Genomic DNA, 18,794 nt, shown 5'->3' with positions numbered 1-18,794 from the left:
CCCGCAGGAAACGAGGCTATTTTACCGTTGTTACCTTATCAAAATATTTTTATTTAAACAGAGCGTTTTGGAAGGCATGAGTCTCTGATGCAGGCGTGGGGGCGGAGGGGAGCTAGGTGGAACTACATTTCACTCTGTACTTACATGGCTGGCTTAAAATTCCATGCTCGGTAATGAACAGTGTAAACAAAAGGAAACAACACTAATAAAAGGAAATTAACAGCAACAGTCTGGGGGGCTCTGGATTGTGTGGGTGTCGGATGTACTTAACTGCTGACGCTCTAATTATTTGGCCCCAAATAGAACTCCGTCGGGCTCTGTCAATGATGCTCCAAGATGCAGAGAAACAACGCGGCCGCAGGACCGCTGCCCCGCCTCTTCGGGACCCGGATGCCTGTCAAAGCGGAAGGACTGTCCGAGTCATTCACAAAGCGAGAAATCAGTAGTGCCGCCGGCGCCCGTTAGCTTCTTCGGCCTCCCCTGCCGCATCTGTGCTGGCCGTAGCTTGGCCTGGCCCGGTCCTGGCTGATGAGAGTGCGGCCTGGTGTACCCCAGAACTGCCCGGACAGCGGGCCCCTGGTGCTGGTACCATCGCCGCAGGTCTGGAGCCGCAGGTCCCCACTAGAAAGCCATATTCTGTGTCCCGGTGGTTGAGCTGCTGGTCTGGGTTTTATGTTAAGAACCCACCGTGGTCCTCTGCCCCATGGGGCAAAGGAATTCAGGAAATGTGCGTGCGGAGTTGTTCTAACGTGGTGAGCTGTGTGGTCCTGCACCAGTGACAGTCCGGTCTGTCCTTGGGGGTCTTCTCAGCTTGCAGGATCTTTTTGGTTAAAATGCTGCAAATTGAAGGTATAAAAAGACCAGAAACTGTTCTCATTCAAGGTCTTAATCTGTTTTAGTAACATCATTATTTTACCAGAGGTCCCTTAGGGACACAAAGACCATTTCTTCAAAACTCTGGCAGTCTCCAGACCCCCTAGCTGGAGATTTATGCCCACCCCCAGTAAGGGCCACGTGTGTCTGCAGAGTCCTGGGAACTCCCACTAAAGGTCACGTCTGTCTGTGGATCCTGGGCACCTGCACTAAGGGCCACATCTGTCTGTGCATCCTGGGCACCTGCACTAAGGGTCACGTCTGTCTGTGCTTCCTGGGCACCTGCACTAAGGGTCACATCTGTCTCTGCATCCTGGGCACCTGCACTAAGGGTCACGTCTGTCTGTGGATCCTGGGCACCTGCACTAAGGGTCACGTCTGTCTGTGGATCCTGGGCATCTTCACTAAGGGTCACATCTGTGCATCCTGGGCACCTGCACTAAAGGTCTCGTGTCTGCAGAGCCCTGGGCACCTCTTGGGAGCCCTGCTCACAGAGCCTGTCAGGGAGCCAGAGCTGTGCATAATAAAGACTTTGTGCCTCTCAATGTTTTTTAGACCGAAAGGAAACTTTGCTGCTTTCTCCTCCTTTGGCTTCAGTGAGTTATTTGAAATGGCAAACGTTATTAAAATTCCAACATGGAAATATGCTTAATAAACAGGAAAGGAGCTTTGAGGACCCACCACTGAGCATGGAAATTAACCCAGTGGTTGCCAGTCCTGAGGTGCAGAGCATTTCTCTGGCTGGCATTTGGCAGGGCTCTCTGTGCAGCGTTCTTTCCTTATTCCTGTGACCGGGCTGCTGCTGGTCATTCGTCGTGTGTAACAGTATAGCTTTCTACTATCAAAGTTGAAATGAAAGACATGCAAAATAATCTCATTCATACAAGCCCTCTGTAACCACAGATTCACTTTAGATGGCAACGTTTATTCATTCATCAAATATTTACTGAGTATTCAGTTCTACGGGGTAATGACAAAAAGAGACCAAACAAATTGAGGAGCTCAAAAGCTTAAAATCCAATGGAGAAAAGAGAAATAAGTACACAAAAATTCAAGGCAAAATGGGGACACTTTCAGGGAGAACATAAGGGTGGCGGAATTTCAAAACAAAGTGCGCTCCTGACCCCAAAGGGGGAAGCGGGACAAGCCTTCCAGGGGAGGTGGTATCTGGTCCTGGCCTTGAAAGGTGCGTGTGGTGGGTTAGAGATGGTCACGAACTCTTTGACGTCCTCCCATTGAGAAGTGGGCTCTTTGTCCTTCCCCCTGACTGTGGTGGATTCTGGGACTGCATCGGTCAACAGAATATAGTGGTATCGATTTGTGTCCGTTTCTAGGGCAAGATTTAAGGTACTGGCAGCTTCCTCTCTTGTCTTTTGGAACAGCTGCTCTTGGAATCCTTTCTGGCAGCCTGAGCCCCCCTGTAGGCCCCACCCTGAGACCCGCATGCTGAAGAGGCCACATGTGGCTCTCCAGGGGACAGTCTCAGCTGAGCCCCGCCTTCCCAGCTCAGCCCACCAAGGCGACTGAGCAGACCCCTGTGGGCTGTTCAGCGCAGCACGTCTGCCAGCGCAGCACTGTTGAGTGAGCTCCGGAACGTCAGGTGAGCAGCACGACGCCCAGCGGAGCCCTGCGCTGATAGGCGCCTGGAAAAGCAGGGTCTGGTTAGCAAGGAGGAGCGCCCGCCGGCACCCCAGCGAGGGGCAATGGGGTGGGCAAAGCCGTGAAGCGCAGAGGAGATACTCAAGAATTGAGTTTTGAGGGAATTGGGGAGCCTACAGGATGTATATTTAAAGGCTAGAGAGTCTGAAGGTCATGGGTATGTTATATACTCTATGGTTGATAGAGCGCCACTAAGATTCTATATTTCTTTTAGCTTTTCCTTATGGAAATTTGTAAATATACACAGAGAAGAGTGTTATATCCTCTGACACGTCTCAGTTGGGGCTCAAGCAGTGTCTAGCAAAAGAATTATCAATATGTGCGAGTCTTTTTTCCTGAAATATTTTAAGGCAAATCCCCAACATCATATCATTTTACCCATAAATATTCCCGTATGCAGCTCTAACAGACGAGGCCTTAAAAAAGGAACTGTAAAACTATTTTTACTCCTAAAAAAAGAACAATCTTAATGTGGAACCAGTCCATGATCGGATTTCTCTCTTTGTTGTCTTATTCCTGGTTCGTCTGAGGCAGAGTCGAGCTGGGTCCAACACTGCATTCGGTCGGTGTGTCTCCAAGGCCTCTGGAATCAGTGGCCGTTCCGAGTCAGGCCCTGCGCTCTTTCTCACACTATTTGTGCCTTCGGCTCAGGGCACCCTCGCCGGGTCTGTCACTTCGTATGCTCTTCTAGCGCTGTATTTCCCGTGAACTACAAGTGAGAGAGAGGGCCACTTGGATCTGCAGTGTTTTGAGGTGGGGGCACCATGTCAGGGCTGTTGGGGAAGGTCCATCTGATAATGTATGATAGTGACGTGTGGGGTGGACCGGGACCCATCCAAAATGAAGGTTCCCAAGCACCTGACCTTGGCTGGAGGGTGAGGAGAGGGGAAGGCGCGTGAAGGCATCACACAGGTCAGAGCACTGTGAACGGAGGGAGTTTTGGTAACGATCACCACTCCTAACATTTGCTGGGTGCTTACTGCATCACTGGCTCTGTACATCCTGGGGTTCTTATCTCAACTTGCTGGATAATATCACCTCCATTTCACAGACCGGGCCTGGGCAGGACACGTGCCTGACTCACACGCTAGCACGTAACACAGAGAGAACTGGAAGCTGCAGTCTGCGTTCTGAGTTACTGTGCCACATCACAGAGGCAAAGTCCCTAGGCTGCCACGGTAAACGGGGAGCAAATGTACACTGCTGGGTGAGCAAGGCCAGGCGGAGGCCAAGGGAAGCCGGCGAGTTTGTTAGAGAGCTGAGGGCGCTGGTGGTCTCGGGGTGCAATCAGCTCAGCATCTCCTAGAAACCTCTTTGTTTAAAAATGCAGACTCCTGGGCCCCACACAATCAGAATCAGACTAGATCAGAATTCCAGGGAGTGTGGCCCAGGAATGCGCATTCCCAAGCACTTCAAGATTTTTAGACTAAGTTTAAGAAACTCTGGAATAAAGAGTGTGACCAGCTTTGGCAGAGGGAGAAAGAACAGCCATGTACTTGAGGGGATGATGGATTTCGGTAAACAGGACTTTCACAGCACCTCATGTGTCGTTAGTGTTTTATAAGGAAACACTGTTGAACAAATGGAAAGGAACTTCGACACCAAGGACTGACAGTGCCTGCAACTGGAGCATCTGAGTTTAGCAGCCCCTGTGAAGGCAGAGTGAGTGGCCCTTGCCACCTCCCACTCATTGGTTACTGCCTTGTGGGAACATGGGCTTGCATCACACCTTCAAACCTCTTACTGAAAGAAGTGGCAGGCCCATGGGGGCCTGATCAAAGCAGCCTTTCCTCCCCGGCCTCCTCCACAATGGGACCCTTCCATGTTTGGGTGGAGAGAAAGACACTATGGAAAACAGTATGGAGATTTCTAGGAAAATTAAAAATAGAAATACCATACGATCCAGCTATTCCACTTGTGGGTATTTATCCAAAGAACGTGACAACACTAATTCAAAAAGATACATGCACCCCTATGTTCATTGCAGCATAATTCACAACAGCCAAGACTTGGATGCGACCCAAGTGCCCATTGACTAATGACTGGATAAAGAACATGTGGTGCATATGTATATATAACGGAACACTACTCAGCCATAAAAAAGACAAAATTGTGCCATTTGTGACAACGTGGATGGACTTTGAGAGCGTTATGTTAAGTGAAATAACTCAGAGAAAGACAAACAGCATATGATTTCTCTCAAATGTGGAAGACAAACACATGAATAAAGAGAACAGATTAGTGGTCACCAGAGGGGAAGGAGGTGGGGGGCAGGCAAAGGGTAAAGGGGCACATATGTATGGTGATGGATAAAAACCAGAGTACTGGTGGGGCTGGCCCCATGGCATAGTGGTTAGTTTTGGCACGCTCTGCTTTGGTGGCCTGGGTTCACGGGTTTGGATCCCAGGCACAGACCTACACCACTCATCAGCCATGCTGTGGCAGTGACCCACATATAAAGTAGAGGAAGATTGGTACAGATGTTAGCTCAGAGCTAATCTTCCTCAGCATAAAGAAAAAAACACGAAAAACTAGACTGCTGGTGGTAAACATGATGCAGTCTATACAGCAGCTGAAATATAATGACGTACCCCTGAAATTACACAACGTTATAAACCAATGTGACCTCAATAAAATAATTTTTAAATAATCCCTGCTGAGTAAAAATCTGAGTAAGCCTAGACTCGGCATGGCGGGCAGTGGATGAAAGCGAGACGGGTGGATGAGCCTGTCTGTGCCGGTCTGTTAGTGCTGAGAAAGTATGACTCACAAGACGTGAGGCAGACAGGACCCCCAAGCCGACGGCATTTCAATACTGTCCAGGAGAGAATATCCAGTGAGCATTTTGAGAAACAGATATTGATACAGAATTGAACTGAACTGAACTGGATTGACATGGTCATGAATCTTACGCTTTTAACACTTCTTTTTATTAATCAGTGTTCCTATTGGTAACCATAAGTCTTTATGTTGTGAGGGTTTTTTTCTTTTTAAGAAAATGAAAATCAAGGACAAATGAAATGTTTTTAAAAGAAGCTTTCTTCAAACTAAACTATTATGTTCCATGACACATGGCAGGGAGGGACAGGGCCCCTGGAGTGATGCTAATGTGGTTTCTTCATCATTATGTTGCATATTGGATCTCCGCACTTTTCTGTATGATGTTATATCTTAATAAAAATTTTACGTGAAGAGGCCATCTCTATTAATGGCGGAGATGGCGCATTCCATCATTATTTACATTGTGTGATGTGCCACGCATCTGGGAACTGTAAATCTCCTGAAACCACTCTTGTTTGTAAAGCGGGTAAACATTCCAGCGAACATCGAAGCTGTGCAGCTACCAGACCGGTCCTTTCAGCAGACGGCGGCCACTTCCATCTTCTTGGTTAGAAAGTGCAGACTTCGCTTCAAAGAGAAGACTCGCCCTCAGGACACTCTTCCGGCCACGTCTTCTCATCTTCTCCGTCTTCTCCTCGCTGTCCCTCCTGTGGAGGGTGCTGCTGCTCCCCGACCCGGTGTGGACAGAGCAGTGCGGAGGCGGCAGGTGAGTGAGCTCACCTCCGACCCTTCCCTGGGGACAGGAAGCAGGGCCGAATCCTCAGGAAATGTTTTCTCACCGTATTGGCGATTATTTTAAAACAATTTTCTGTAGGACACTTGATTTGTCTTACCAATTCTACGTCAAAACAGTAATCAGGATTTTAAAAAAATAGAGGCTCATAGAAAATTAGGATTCAATATTTACTTTGTTTTCAAATCCTACAGCTGTATGAGCTGATTAAAGCAGACATTTTTCCCCTTGGGATCTTTGAATTAACAAAGTAGAATCGCCACTCTGCCTTTTCAGCTGCAAAGGGGAGGGCTGGGTGGGAGGGCGTGAAATGTCGGCCTCCTTCCAAAGGAAAGAGAAGGAAATGAGCCAGGGAGGGGCTCCCGCAGCCTCTCTCCGACCAGACCTGAGTGAGCAGAGGGAATGTAAGCGCACATTAAAAGCAAGCACTGTTGGAGATGCGGAGGGAGGGGACCATCCGCAAGAATAAAGGAGAGATTACCGTGAAGATCTTCAGGCTGTGTTCTAACCCATCCAAACAGAACACTGGTTTTCTACGTGCTTTGGTTTTCTTCCAAATAGTAAATTTCTCATCCTTGGGCAAAAGTAAATACATCGCTTTTCTTAGTTGCTTTTTTCCATCCTGCTCCCTATTCCACAGTTTCCTCAAGGTCCCTAATCATTTCCCCGCAACCACTGATGTGTAACCTCGTGTTTCAGCCTCTCTGTGTCTCCTGGGACCCTGTGCAGCTGGAGTCCTCGCGACTCTCTCAGATTCACGTCACATCGTTTCTTTAGCTGCCATCGTCTGCCTTTGCTTGCTAAGTAGAAACATACTTGTTCCATTGTCTGCCGGAGAAATCCAACTACATTTACTCGGGGAACTAATTATACGGTCAGACGCTAAGCATTTACCCCTGGAAGGTATAAAAAGTGAGAGATCAGAGGAAGAAAAGGTAATCAGCTGAGTTCAGAGCAGATCGGACAAGGAAGGGTCCCTACAGGCAACTTCAATCGCTCCGCCCTGTCCTAGACCACTGGGAGAGATGAATCAGGTGACCGGCTCAAGGTCAGTTGGGACAAGCCCGCCTCAATTTTCCTTCACCATACCACACGGCCCTTCATGAGTCCTCTAACTTGAATAGGCCTGGTACTGGGATGGGACCTGCGCGTTCTCACTGGGCCTCACTTTAGTGTCGCTGAAGCGGGCGCGGATAACATAGCGCAGCCTGCGACGCGTTTGTTCCGCGAACACTTACGGAGCTCACGGACCCCTGACATGAAAGGCTTTCCTGTTGGAGTAGTTTGGGGTGAGAGGTTTTCCTGGACTACAGCTCTGAACCCAGACTGTGGAGTCTTTCAAAATACCACAAAACACAGAGCTGCCAAGGGCATCTTTAAGCTCAGCCTTGGAAGCAAGGAAATTCCAGAGGCCACGTTATAACCCAAGGCAGGAGCAAGGCCCTGCGCCAGGAGTGGCGCGCTGCGGAGGAAGGGGAGGATTGAGAACAGCGGGGCAGTGGGCCAGCGGGGAGCGGGGCGGGGGAGAGGCGGCGAGACCCGATCTGGCACCGGGCGGTCCATCCCCATCTCTTCCCGGGGCCGGAAGGCCTTTTCTCTCCTGGTGCCTCCAGCCCCTCGGGACGGCCAGAACCCCGCTTGTCCCCGCCGGTCACCCTGCGCCCCGCCCCCGGCGGTCCTCGGTGGCCCCAGCAGCGCGAGCATCCCTGGCTTTGGAAGTTCGGAGCCCCGCTCAGCGCGGCCCCTTGGCCCGCGGCCCGTTGGCTCGGCGCCCGCCCGGCGGGTCCCGCCCAGGCAGGGATGCTGGGAGCTCCCTCCCGCAGGCCCCTCTCTCCCGCGCCTAGTCCTCCTGCGCAGCGGCTCACGGTGCGCGCGTTTCCCTCCTGCCCGCTGGGTGCAGCCATGGCCTCCTCCTCCGCGCGGCCCGCCGTCCTGGCCATGACCGCGCTGGCGCTGCTCCTGCTGCTGTGCCTGGGCCCAGGTAAGTGGGGAGATGCCAGGGGGCTGGGGAGGGAGATCGGTCACAGGGTGGGGACGTAGGGACTCATCCTGAGCCCGGGCAAGGGCCAAGGGGTGATAGGGGTCTTGGATTTTGCACTTGCACGAGCGGGCAGTAGCGCGCTTGGGCAGGCAGAGTACCCGGGTCAAGGGCAGGGTCTTAGAGGTGCGTGATAACCCAGGGAAAGAATGAGGGCTGAAGGTCCGCAGGGGGGGGAGAAGTGTTCCTGGACCAACGGAAGGGGCCCTGGGCTACTGGGAGCTTTACGCGGCGGCGCCCTCCGGGACTGAGGGAGCCAAAAGGCGGCATCGCCGAGATTCCCTTCGGGCGCTGCTCTTCCAGGCGCTTCCCAGCTGGGTCAAGTTCCAGGTCTGCAAAGCTGGAGCAGGCCTCACATCCCAGGTGGGGGAACACTCTTAAAGGAGAACCGCTCAGCCTCCTCTACTTCGTGGAGCCCTCAGTGAGTCCATTGGCAATCCCGGGTTTGTTCCCTATAAAATGTGCGCGTTCACACACCCGCCCCAAATGAAGCGGTTTGGTGAGTGTACAGACAGCTGAACCCCGACATTCGGCGGACCCGCCCTGAGAAGGGCCATCTGAAGGAGCTGTTTTGTTTTGTCCTGGCTGCCTCCTGCTTGCTCGGTCCTTGCTGGTTCCCTCGCGGCCTGCTGCACACATGAGCCCTCTGAGGCTCCCAGCTCTGAGAGGCAGGTGTGGGGACCCCAGATCCGCTGCTCAGAGCTCTGGGGTCGGAAGGCACGAGGTCACTTGCCCAAGTCCCTGAGACGGTGCTCTGCCTACTACAAAGGTGGACAGAGCCCAGCTGGGCGCTGTCTAACGCAGAGGGAGGACTCCCTCGCCGCCTCAGCATCTGTATTCTGCTTATTCAAACAGGTTGGACGACCTAGCTGTGGAGGGTAGGGGGGAGGCTGCAGCGGGAGCCCTGGGGTTGGAGCCCGGTGCCAGAACAGCAGGGGACCTGGTCCCTGAGGAGGATTACTGTTGTCCTAAATTACCACCACAGGGGCAGCTGATGAATACTTTCCCCTTAAACGATTTATCTGCCTCTCCCCTTCGTTCCTCCCATTCTAAGAAGCACATCCGAACAAAGCAAGTGAGCATTGGCTATAAGCCGTTCCTTTAAAGTAGACGACTTGTATTTTATTTCGTTCATACCAAGAATGTGGGGATAAGAGTCAGTTAAAATATTATTATCATTGAGCTGGAATGTGAAAGTCCTTATGATGTAAAAAAAAATCTTTATGTCTATAGAAAGTCCCAAAGGTGGTTCTTTATGGCACTCAAACACATTTAATGGAGAAAATGATCATTGCCCCCTCTTGATCAATTTATTACTAGTTAGCACCTTCAAAGGGGCCTCCTGCAATTCTGAGTCTGCTGGGAGATCTAATGTCAGGTAACTAGATTTGATAAATTCAGGAGTGCCTATTATTGCAGCTCAGAAATAGTGACTGATGATGTTGGGGTCAAAAAATCCATATTACAGGAAAAAATCTCAGCTATTCATTTGTCCTTTATTCCTTTCTTCAAACAAATTTAGCCTGGTGTCTGATTATGTGTATTAACATTTATAGTTCAATGTGTAGTAGTTGGCACAGTGGCAACATTAATAATTCATAATTGAGGACTTGTCCATACTTTTCAGTTGTATAGCTGAGTTTGGCGAGGTTTTCCTTTCTGGAGTCGCAGTGACATAGATTTGCTACAAGAAATTGCAGCTTCATCGCAAATGCCTAAACTCGATGTCTATTTCAACATCAGGCCACGTTTCACTTATTAATTATTAAGTGGTTTTCAGAAGGCACACAGATGGAGGAACAATACTTAATTCCGTAAGTGGGACCCTGTGAGTTATTGGAGATCGACAAATGTGAAGACATTAACGAATGCTAATGTTAGTGCCAAGGAAAGTATCCTTCCGCGTATCCTTCCGCTTTGGCAAACGTCGTAGATTTCCTCACTGACTCTTGAGGTTGGAACGGAAGTATAGCCTTCAAGAGTAGCCCCCCACCCCCATCTAATTAATACTCCCCTCCACTGCAGCCTCATCAGGAGCTTACCTCTGCTGACTCTGGCTCAGCTGCCTCCAGCAGCTGTTGATGTGGAACCCCTTGGAGCGACTTATTCCATCTTTGGGTGGTGGCCCAGGTGTTGGAAACCCTGATCTATGGCCCAGTGGCCCCTTAGAACCATAGCTCTCCTCCCAGAAGCTTCGTTTCTCTAGATTAAACGTCTAAATTCCCTTAATTTTTTCTCATATGACACATATTTGGGCCCTTTGCTCCCTGGACTTTTTCTCTGACCACAACTCCAGTTTTCTGTGACCTTCCGAAAGCGAGATGTGGTCTGCACCAAATAGTAGAGGGGTGGTCTGATCACAGGAATGACAGACAGGGACGAGACAATTAATTTCTTTCTGCAAGATGCTAGCCTTTTATTAATGCAGCCTAAAATTGCAATTGTTTTCTAAACAGCCGCATCGCTGTAGCCCTACATGAGCATAGACAGCGAGAACTGCTCACTCTCCCAAAGGCCGCTGCGCTGTGCTAATGCTGTAGCCCACTCTCCTGCAGACGCCCGGCCCTCCTGTGGAGGACGGGAGAGCAGCACTGCTTGTGCCCACCCCCAGCCCCCCACCCCCCACCCCCACCCCCCCACCCCCGTCCTTCAGGGCGGTCCCTAGCGATTCTTCTCAAACCAAGTTCCCTGGCTGGCACACCTGTTCTAAAGGCAGTTGCACTCCAATTCAAATGCCTATAGGGGGCCACTAGGTAAAGTGGCTGTTTGTGCACCATGGGGTGTGCTGAGTGGCTTGGCCCAGAGGCATTCAAACTCATGAATTGGGCATACTGATAAAATGCACTTGCAGGTAAAGTTCAGCTGTGGGCAACCAATTTGTGACCTTCACCTATGAATGTGGGTTTTTTTCTCCAACCGCGTAGTAAATTCTTTAAGCAGGGGTTTTTAGTCTTATTTGGGTCCCAGACACTTTTGAAAGTCTGCCAAAAGCCATGGCCCCTATTCCCAGAAAACTATCTTTGCAGATGTAGACACAGGCCTTGGGCCTGTCAGTGGATGGCGAGGTTAAGGCTCTGCCCGGGAAGGTGGGCACCACCACCACGTGAGCATCTCCATCCTGGGGCCAGCCTCCGGCTCCTTACACCTGAGGATGCTCTGCTCACTAGTTCTGAGGCTGGGCTTTTTCCCGGGGGCTTGGTTCTCCCTTCAGGGACAAGCCCACGTGTGGTACTTAAGCATCGGAGGCTTCGATGGGTCCTCAGACCAGCTCACCAGGCAGAGGCGTGTCCTTTCAGGCCAGTCATGTTATTTTCTATTAAAACAATGGGGCTGATTAGAAACACTTTTAGACCTGAATAAAAATAACAGCAAATGGTACTAATAATGCCTGCTTGTAAGGTGATCGGAGCAAGCTATAAAACTGGGCTGGGCTCACGTTTTAGAGGTATGTTCCTTGGCTGTGGCAGCATAGCTCTCATTTCTGCCTGCCTCTGTGCTCACGTGGCTGCCTTCTCTGCATCCTCTCCTCTTCTAATATGGACACCAATCACTGGATTTAGAGCCCACCCTAAATCCAGTATGATTATTACCTCGAGATCCTTAACTAGTTGTGTCTGTAGAGACCCTATTTCCAGCTATGTTCCCATTCAGAGTTTCCGGTGGATGTGAATTTTGAGGGGGCACTCTTCAATCCGCTATACCGTGAAAAGTGACAATCTGCAGGAAGGTGCTGATGGCAGATGGTGGACCCTCACACACAAGGGCTGAAAGAACTATGTCACTTTTCCTAGAGAATAGCTCAAATGGTATTGTCCTTGGTCAGCCGTGGTCATTGTCACCATTTTTGGCCAGGGACAGCCTGAATTCTTTTTGCTGCACAGCAGAGAATGCAAAGCATTAAACCCTGAAATACTACCAAGCTGCCAAATCAAGATGTGGGCATTCAGGGAGCCTTTCCAACTCTGATTTTTGCATTTGAGAAAGTAACGGGCACAGTGCAACTCTGAAACAGATTTCTGTTTTCATTCCTTTAGGTGGCATAAGTGGAAATAAACTCAAGCTGATGCTTCAAAAACGGGAAGGTAAATAAACCCCAACTGGATAAGGGTTGCATTCGTAACTGGGTTGAATGAAATGGCAGTGTTGACTCTGCTCACTGGAGGCTTGCATTTGGGAAATCAGAAGTATTTACTCCTTAAAAGGTAGCAGATCTGAAGAGCTTATTCTGTGGGTATGCGGTGTGCTATTTTATGAGATAAATATTATCGCCAGTAAATATCTGAAGGTTGTTTTTCTGAACGCTGCCAGTGTGGACTCAGACATAACAGAACAGTGCCACAGTGTGAATTGAACGCTGAGTCGTTCAGCAGGCAGTGCCCTTTGGAGCATGGGTCTACACTGAGAGCACATCCTTTAGGGCACAGACTTCACTTGGTGGGGTGCACACAGTATTGCTGGGGTGCTCTATACCCAGTTAACTACTGAGGGGAGGTTACACAGAACAACCTTTTTGTTACTGACACCTGTTGTGAAAAATAGTCCTAAGATAGCGTGGTGGACAGCAGCAAAACGTCATAGAAAGGGAACAGTGTGGGAGCCACACGGTGTGAGTTCTGGGCCCACTGCAGTCGGACCGGGGCACCAATTGTGTGGTCTTGTGAATGCCACTTTCCCTCTGGGAACATTCTCTTCACCTGGAAAATTAAGAAGTTACCTATCCCTTACGAGGAATTGTGGCCACGTTTCTGATGTGAACCTTTAACCACTTGTTCTTGCCCCTTGTTGGCGGGGTTCCAGAAGCCTCAAGTCTGCTCCCCGACATGCGCCCTCTGGCGCTTGCTCGCACACCTCCCAGTTGGCCCTCAGAAATCCCCCACAGCCGCTGAGCACCCAGAGCACCTCGAGGGGAATGGGGCTCCCGGGGGAGCTCCCAGCACCTTTCCAGCACGCCTGGCCTGGTCCATCCCTGAGCCCTGACGTGCCTCAGGGCCACCAGGGGCGACGGAAGCCTTCTCGGGGCCAACCTGTCAGAGGTGAGGGCAGAGAGCAAACCGCCGAGAAGATCTCAACTCCTGGGTATACGTCCTCAGCTTTTGCTCAAGTCAGGCCAAGAAACACATATTGAGTACCTACTGTGTACAAAACAGTGCTAACAGGCCCTGAGGGAAATACGCATGATCAAAAGTGAAAAAACAAATGCGGTGATATTTACCCATGCGACCAGCGCACACACAGGCACTTTCCTTCCATTATCCCATGCAGCCTCCCTAATGGCACTGAGCCAGGGTCTGTCAGTCCAGTGTTACAGATGAGGGGCAGAGGCTCAAAGCCAGACACCAGGGCCAAACGCAGTGGCACAACCGCTTCTCTGAGCACATCCTGCAAAGGTAGTGCCTTTTAAACAGTGGGGGCCACGTCCGAGGGAGCCGTGCTAAAGCAAGGGTAGGACCGGTCAAGACTCAGTCATATCTCCCGTGAGCAGACGGTGAGGCCCAGAGGTGGTGGCCCACGGTGGCACTGTGTGTTCCAGCAACCTGATGTGGGAACTGGCCAGAGTGCTAGGCTGGGCCTGGTCTCAGCCCACTCAGGCTGGTCATTCCAGTTCCTTTGTCTTCCTAGTTTGCAAAGCAAGCACAGCGCTCTCTGGTTTGCATATATAGTGAATACACACCAGCGTGGCACTAGACATCCCGTTGTTTGCTGAACGCAGAGCCCAAGCCCCTAGCGCCTGCACGAGGCCTGGCGTCTGGGCATGTGGCATGGCTGCAGAGGTTGAGCTGAGCCTCGTCTCTACCCTGCACCCTAGAAGTTGAAGGTGAGCCCAGGCCCCTTTACGTGGCTCTAACCAAACAGGAGAGCTTCCTGACAGGGAGCGTGGAGACTGATGATCACAGGCCATGCAAGGATGACCTTGAGAGTCAAAACCATCCTATGCATGGGGCGACTGGGGGAGTGGGATATCTAATAATGATTCACCCCAGGAGGAAACGAAATCATTCTTTGTACTTTGGGTGGGGAATTCATCATTTCAGCACCTGCTCCAACCAAGACTCCAGTGGCTGTGGATGAGAGCAAAGCCAAAGAATTCTTGCGCAGCCTGAAGCGCCAGCGGCGGCAGCTGTGGGACCGGAGCCGGCCGGAGGTGCAGCAGTGGTACCAGCAGTTTCTCTACATGGGCTTCGACGAGGCGGTGGGTGTGCGCTCCCGCTGACACCTGGCTCCGCGGGGCAGTGCGCTGGGGACGGAGGCGCGGCCGGGGACAGAGGGCTCCAGGAGTGTAGGTCCCCATTCCATGTCCAGTGCTACCCAGGCGCTGGATTACATTACCACTGGGATAAGGACACCAGCTGGAATTTTCTGTCACACTGCAGTCAAACGAGAGTCTCCCCCAACTTGTTTGGGAACCAGAATTCCAGAGAAGTCCCTGCCCCAGATGGCTGGGACTGAGAGCCATCGAGGATCTGATTTTCCTGGGAAGTCTTTTAGCTTATCTGTACAGTTTTGCCTGGGTGTCCTTAAAATAGCTCTCAACTTCCCAAAAACATTTTCAGCTTTACCTCAAAAAATGTCAGAAACAACAAGGTGGATGCAAAGACCCATGGGGATAATGGAAAGAGATGAAAAGTGACTGTTAAAGAGACATGAGTCTTTGCAGATGTTTTTGGGAAAATTTGTCAATGGATTTGCAGGAAATGTGGTTCCGTCACGTGTCCGGGTGGCGTGGGTGGACGCGTTCACTGTGTAAGGAAGGAGAATGTTCCCAATCACAGACATCCCACTGAGGAACAGGTGCAGGTGGGGCAGCCGCAGAGCTCGGGCGCTGAGTAAGTCTGCAGGGTGACGGCAGGGCTGGGACAGGTGCCGGATGCGAGCCTGGCCATTCGGACACTCAGCCTGCCACCCCAGCCAGGAGCAGGTGAACGGAGCATCTCCAAATGGGCAGCTGGGAGTGTTTTTCCAAGCAGGCCCTTGATTCATCCTGTGAGTAGAGGGGGTACACAGAGTACTGTACAGGTGAAAAAAAATGAAACTCTTCAGAGACATCATTTTTAACGGCTGCATAAAATGCAGTCAGGTCGCTGGATTATCATTTTCTTCCCATTCCAAACATTGGACTTATGGGTGGTTCCCTAATTATCTTTTTGCTACTCAAATATAATTTTTTTGCTGTGCAAATAGCTAAACACAGCCAAACTCTGTGCCAGGATGGTTCTAGTACTTACAGGAATTAACTTACTTAACACTCACAACAACCCAAAAGGCAGGGACGTACTATTATTTGCATCTTTGTGTGTGGTTTGTTCCTTACTTAATATTACATTCTGCCCAGTGGAATTACTGGGGCAAAAGGTAGAATCACATTTGAGGGTCTTTAAGTTTCGTCAAATTGCATATTCCCATAAGCCATGTATGAGAGCATCAATTTTCTCACATCTTCAGCAGCATCTGATATTCTCAATGAAAACTTTAAAAAAATAAGTTTACTTATTTGATAGATGAAAATGCGGTACCATCTTTTAGTAAGTTGCGTTTCTCTGATTACCAGTATTTGCAGTTCATGAAAATGGGGTATTAAGAGTTTAACATGGGGAAATGGCTAAAATAATGACTGATGACAGAACCAGAATAAAGGTGAGGATCAAATAAGATTATGATAACTAAATATGCATGGAAAAGACCAGAAGGAAATACATCACAATGTCATAGTGGTTGTCTTTGGCAATGGAAATATGATCCCCCCTTTTTTTTGTCTCCCACATACATAAATTTTTAAAATATGAGTGTGCTTTATTTCTGTAGTCATAAAACATTTAAAAAGATTATTTAAAAAATATATTTTAACCCAAAACCTCAAACAAGATTATAAAATGGGAAAAACCAAGGAACGAGATGACTTCATTATGAGAAGAATTGTTGTGCCCTCTTTTCCAAGGCAAGGCTGAGGGAGGGCTCAGAAGATGCGGAGGTGAGGCGTGGAGTTGTGCTCCTCAGCGTGGCACACTCGGGCCCCTGCTCACCCAGCGTGCAAGGCCACGGAGAAGACCACTGCGGGCGGGCCACGGCCTCTAGCCTCACGCAGGGCTCAGAACTCAGTGTCCCCTGGCAGTCGTGTTAAAATAAACATAGAGTCCTGAGACCCGACCACCAGAAAATTCGATCCAGGAGGCATGACGTGCCTGAGGGTCTGCATTTTACAGCATCCCTAGAGATTGGGGTGCAGGGGGGCACTGGCCACACTTTGAGGAAAATTGGTCCTCAAGCCCAAAGTTTTGGACATGCCGCCTCCCCAGGCCATCGTTCTCTGCTCCTGCCCTTTCGCCTTCACACAAATCTCTCACTAAGTCCTGAGCATCGACCCATGTGGGTCCCAATCAAATTCATCCTGCATCTTCACCACCACCAGTGCAAAGTTAGTCTCTCCTTTAAAAAATGGTAGCAAAGGCCAGTTGCCCAGGCTGTAAACTCGAATGTCTTTCTACGTTTCTCACTCACCTTCAGTGCTTCTCCCTCCCTTTGAGTTTTATTAACTGCAGTGTCTGTTTTCAGGTGTCTCAGGAGCTCTAGGCTTCTGGAGGGCAGGGACTCTGTCTTACTTGTTGTGGGTGGCCCTCCAGTGCCCAGCACAAGCCCGACATGTTATGCCCATTTAATAAGCGTTTGTGGAATGAATAAGTGCTCCTGGGCGTGCTGTCACCAACACCACAGGGATAAAGGAGTCACCGCCAGGAGGATCCAAAATGCCCTGCCCCGTGGCGGGAAGACACCAGCGCAGAGGCTGATTTAACTCAGCCAACATTTGTTAAGGATTGCTGTGTGCACCCGAGTGGGCCAGGCACAGGAATGGGATGGAAGACGAGGCTGTGTCTGCCTCAATAAGACATGTACGGTGCCTGGGGGTCAAGCCAAGTTGTGACTGAATTTGGCAGATTCTGTTTTATTTACCAAAACAGAGGAAAATTGTTTAAGTCTGGGGTGTATTTGGAACTCACATGACAGAAGTTTTCATGGGTATGCGTGTGTACTCCTGTGGGGAAAATCATTATATCGGTATTCGTTAGCTGGCTGTGTGACCCCTGAGCGCAGGAGTACCCTAACACGGAGTTATTCTTAGTGTCGGGGTGGTTAATCATTGAAGAACCACCCCAGAGAGAAGCCAGAGGTAAAATGTGGCCTGGGGGCTGTCCTTAAGTCCAGTCTCTCTTGTTTTCTCTTTTCCTTCAGAAATTTGAGGATGACATCACTTATTGGCTGAACAGAGATCGGAATGGACATGACTACGACGATTACCACCAGCGTCACTATGATGAGGATGCTGCAATCGGTCCCCGGAGCCCCGACAGCTTCAGGCACGGGGCCAGCGTCAACTACGACGACTATTAGCTGCCTGGCCGCCCGGCCCAGGGCCCAGAGGCCGGGCGAGCCTCTTTGCGGCCATGCCCCGTTTGGTTTCTGCTGCGCTTTATTTCAGCAGTTCTTTTCTACCCGCTTTCTGTGACCAGAAAGGAAGTTAAAACAAAGGATAAATGCCTTTTGATATTTCATGCGAGTGCCTTACACTGCATTTCATTTAAGAATAGAAATAAAAGCATTTTGTTAAAAAGAAAAGTCTCCGAGTTCACTAGGATGAAAATTAATCTGGTGGCAGTTTTCATTCCCTGGATGAAGCCTGAAGTCTGAGGCTGAAGCCTCATCTGGGAGGCACCTCTGCATTCTCAGCCCACGTGGGACCTTCTGGCAATCCTTGCCACCACTCCAGGCAGACCCTGGGCCTCAGCCAGGGGTCTTCAGTGGGTTAAAATCCAGCCCACACTAGATGCAAGATACAAAACCAGCAAGAAAATTTAGTTGAAAATTATTTAAGTTTACAGAACTAGGCTTTCTGGGTTCCAGGCCCAGAAGTGGGGCTGGACCTGTCTAATATTGCCATCCAGAAAATGAAGGATAATAGAGAAAACTATGACGTTTGGTAGATTTCAAGCCTCACTTATCTTAAAAAATTAAATCCTGTCCAATGAATTCCAGAAAGATTTAAGAATATACTTCACATCATATTTAACCCATCTGAGAGAACCAATGAAAGAGAAGAGCGGTGTTGGGGTGGGAGAGGGGGGAAGAGGACGGGAAGCAGATGGGGGGTGGTGAAGGATCCAGCTGCACTGACAGGAGGGGGTCTCAGCCTGGCGATGCTTGACTGCTACTGGGCTGTGTTAAAAATGCGGAGGGGGGGGCGGGGGGGAGGGTGGCGGAGAGGACATCTTAGCCTCATTCCTAACCTTAAAGGGAGTGCTTTCCATGTTTCTCCATAGACTGTTTGCTGGATTTTTTTTGGAGATGTCTGTTATCAAGTTAAGGAAATTTCTTTCCTTTCGAAAATATGCTAAGAATTTTTTTTAATGTCATATATGGATGTTGAATTCTATGTTCTTTTTCTGTTGAGATAATAGAACTTTTCCTTTTTAATCTGTTAACTAATGTGGTGAATTCTATCAAGAAAATTCTAATATTAATCAACTGAATGCCTGGAGTAAACCTAACTTGATCATGATTTTTTTACTCATTGTTTCTAGTTGGGTGATATTTTTCAGAAGTTTTGCATTCATGTTGATGACTGTTTTCTTTCCCATTCTCTGTGTAAGAATGGAGTTGTCT

General features: G+C 49.7%; 1 protein-coding gene across 1 annotated transcript; it reads left to right on the top strand.

The window, feature by feature from the left end:
• Positions 1–7,958: 7,958 nt before the first annotated feature.
• On the top strand, positions 7,959–17,745 carry ECRG4 (ECRG4 augurin precursor). Its single transcript, NM_001242543.1, is given in 4 exon segments — positions 7,959–8,087; positions 12,179–12,226; positions 14,177–14,334; positions 17,367–17,745. Coding segments are annotated over 4 exon segments (444 nt in total). The 5' UTR covers positions 7,959–8,008; the 3' UTR covers positions 17,526–17,745.
• Positions 17,746–18,794: the final 1,049 nt, after the last annotated feature.

This window comes from Equus caballus, chromosome 15, assembly GCF_041296265.1.
Source record: "Equus caballus isolate H_3958 breed thoroughbred chromosome 15, TB-T2T, whole genome shotgun sequence".
In the NCBI taxonomy this organism is placed as follows: Eukaryota; Metazoa; Chordata; class Mammalia; order Perissodactyla; family Equidae; genus Equus; species Equus caballus.
The sequence above is the reverse complement of the archived record's forward strand: the minus strand, read 5'-3'. Positions and strand labels throughout refer to the sequence as shown.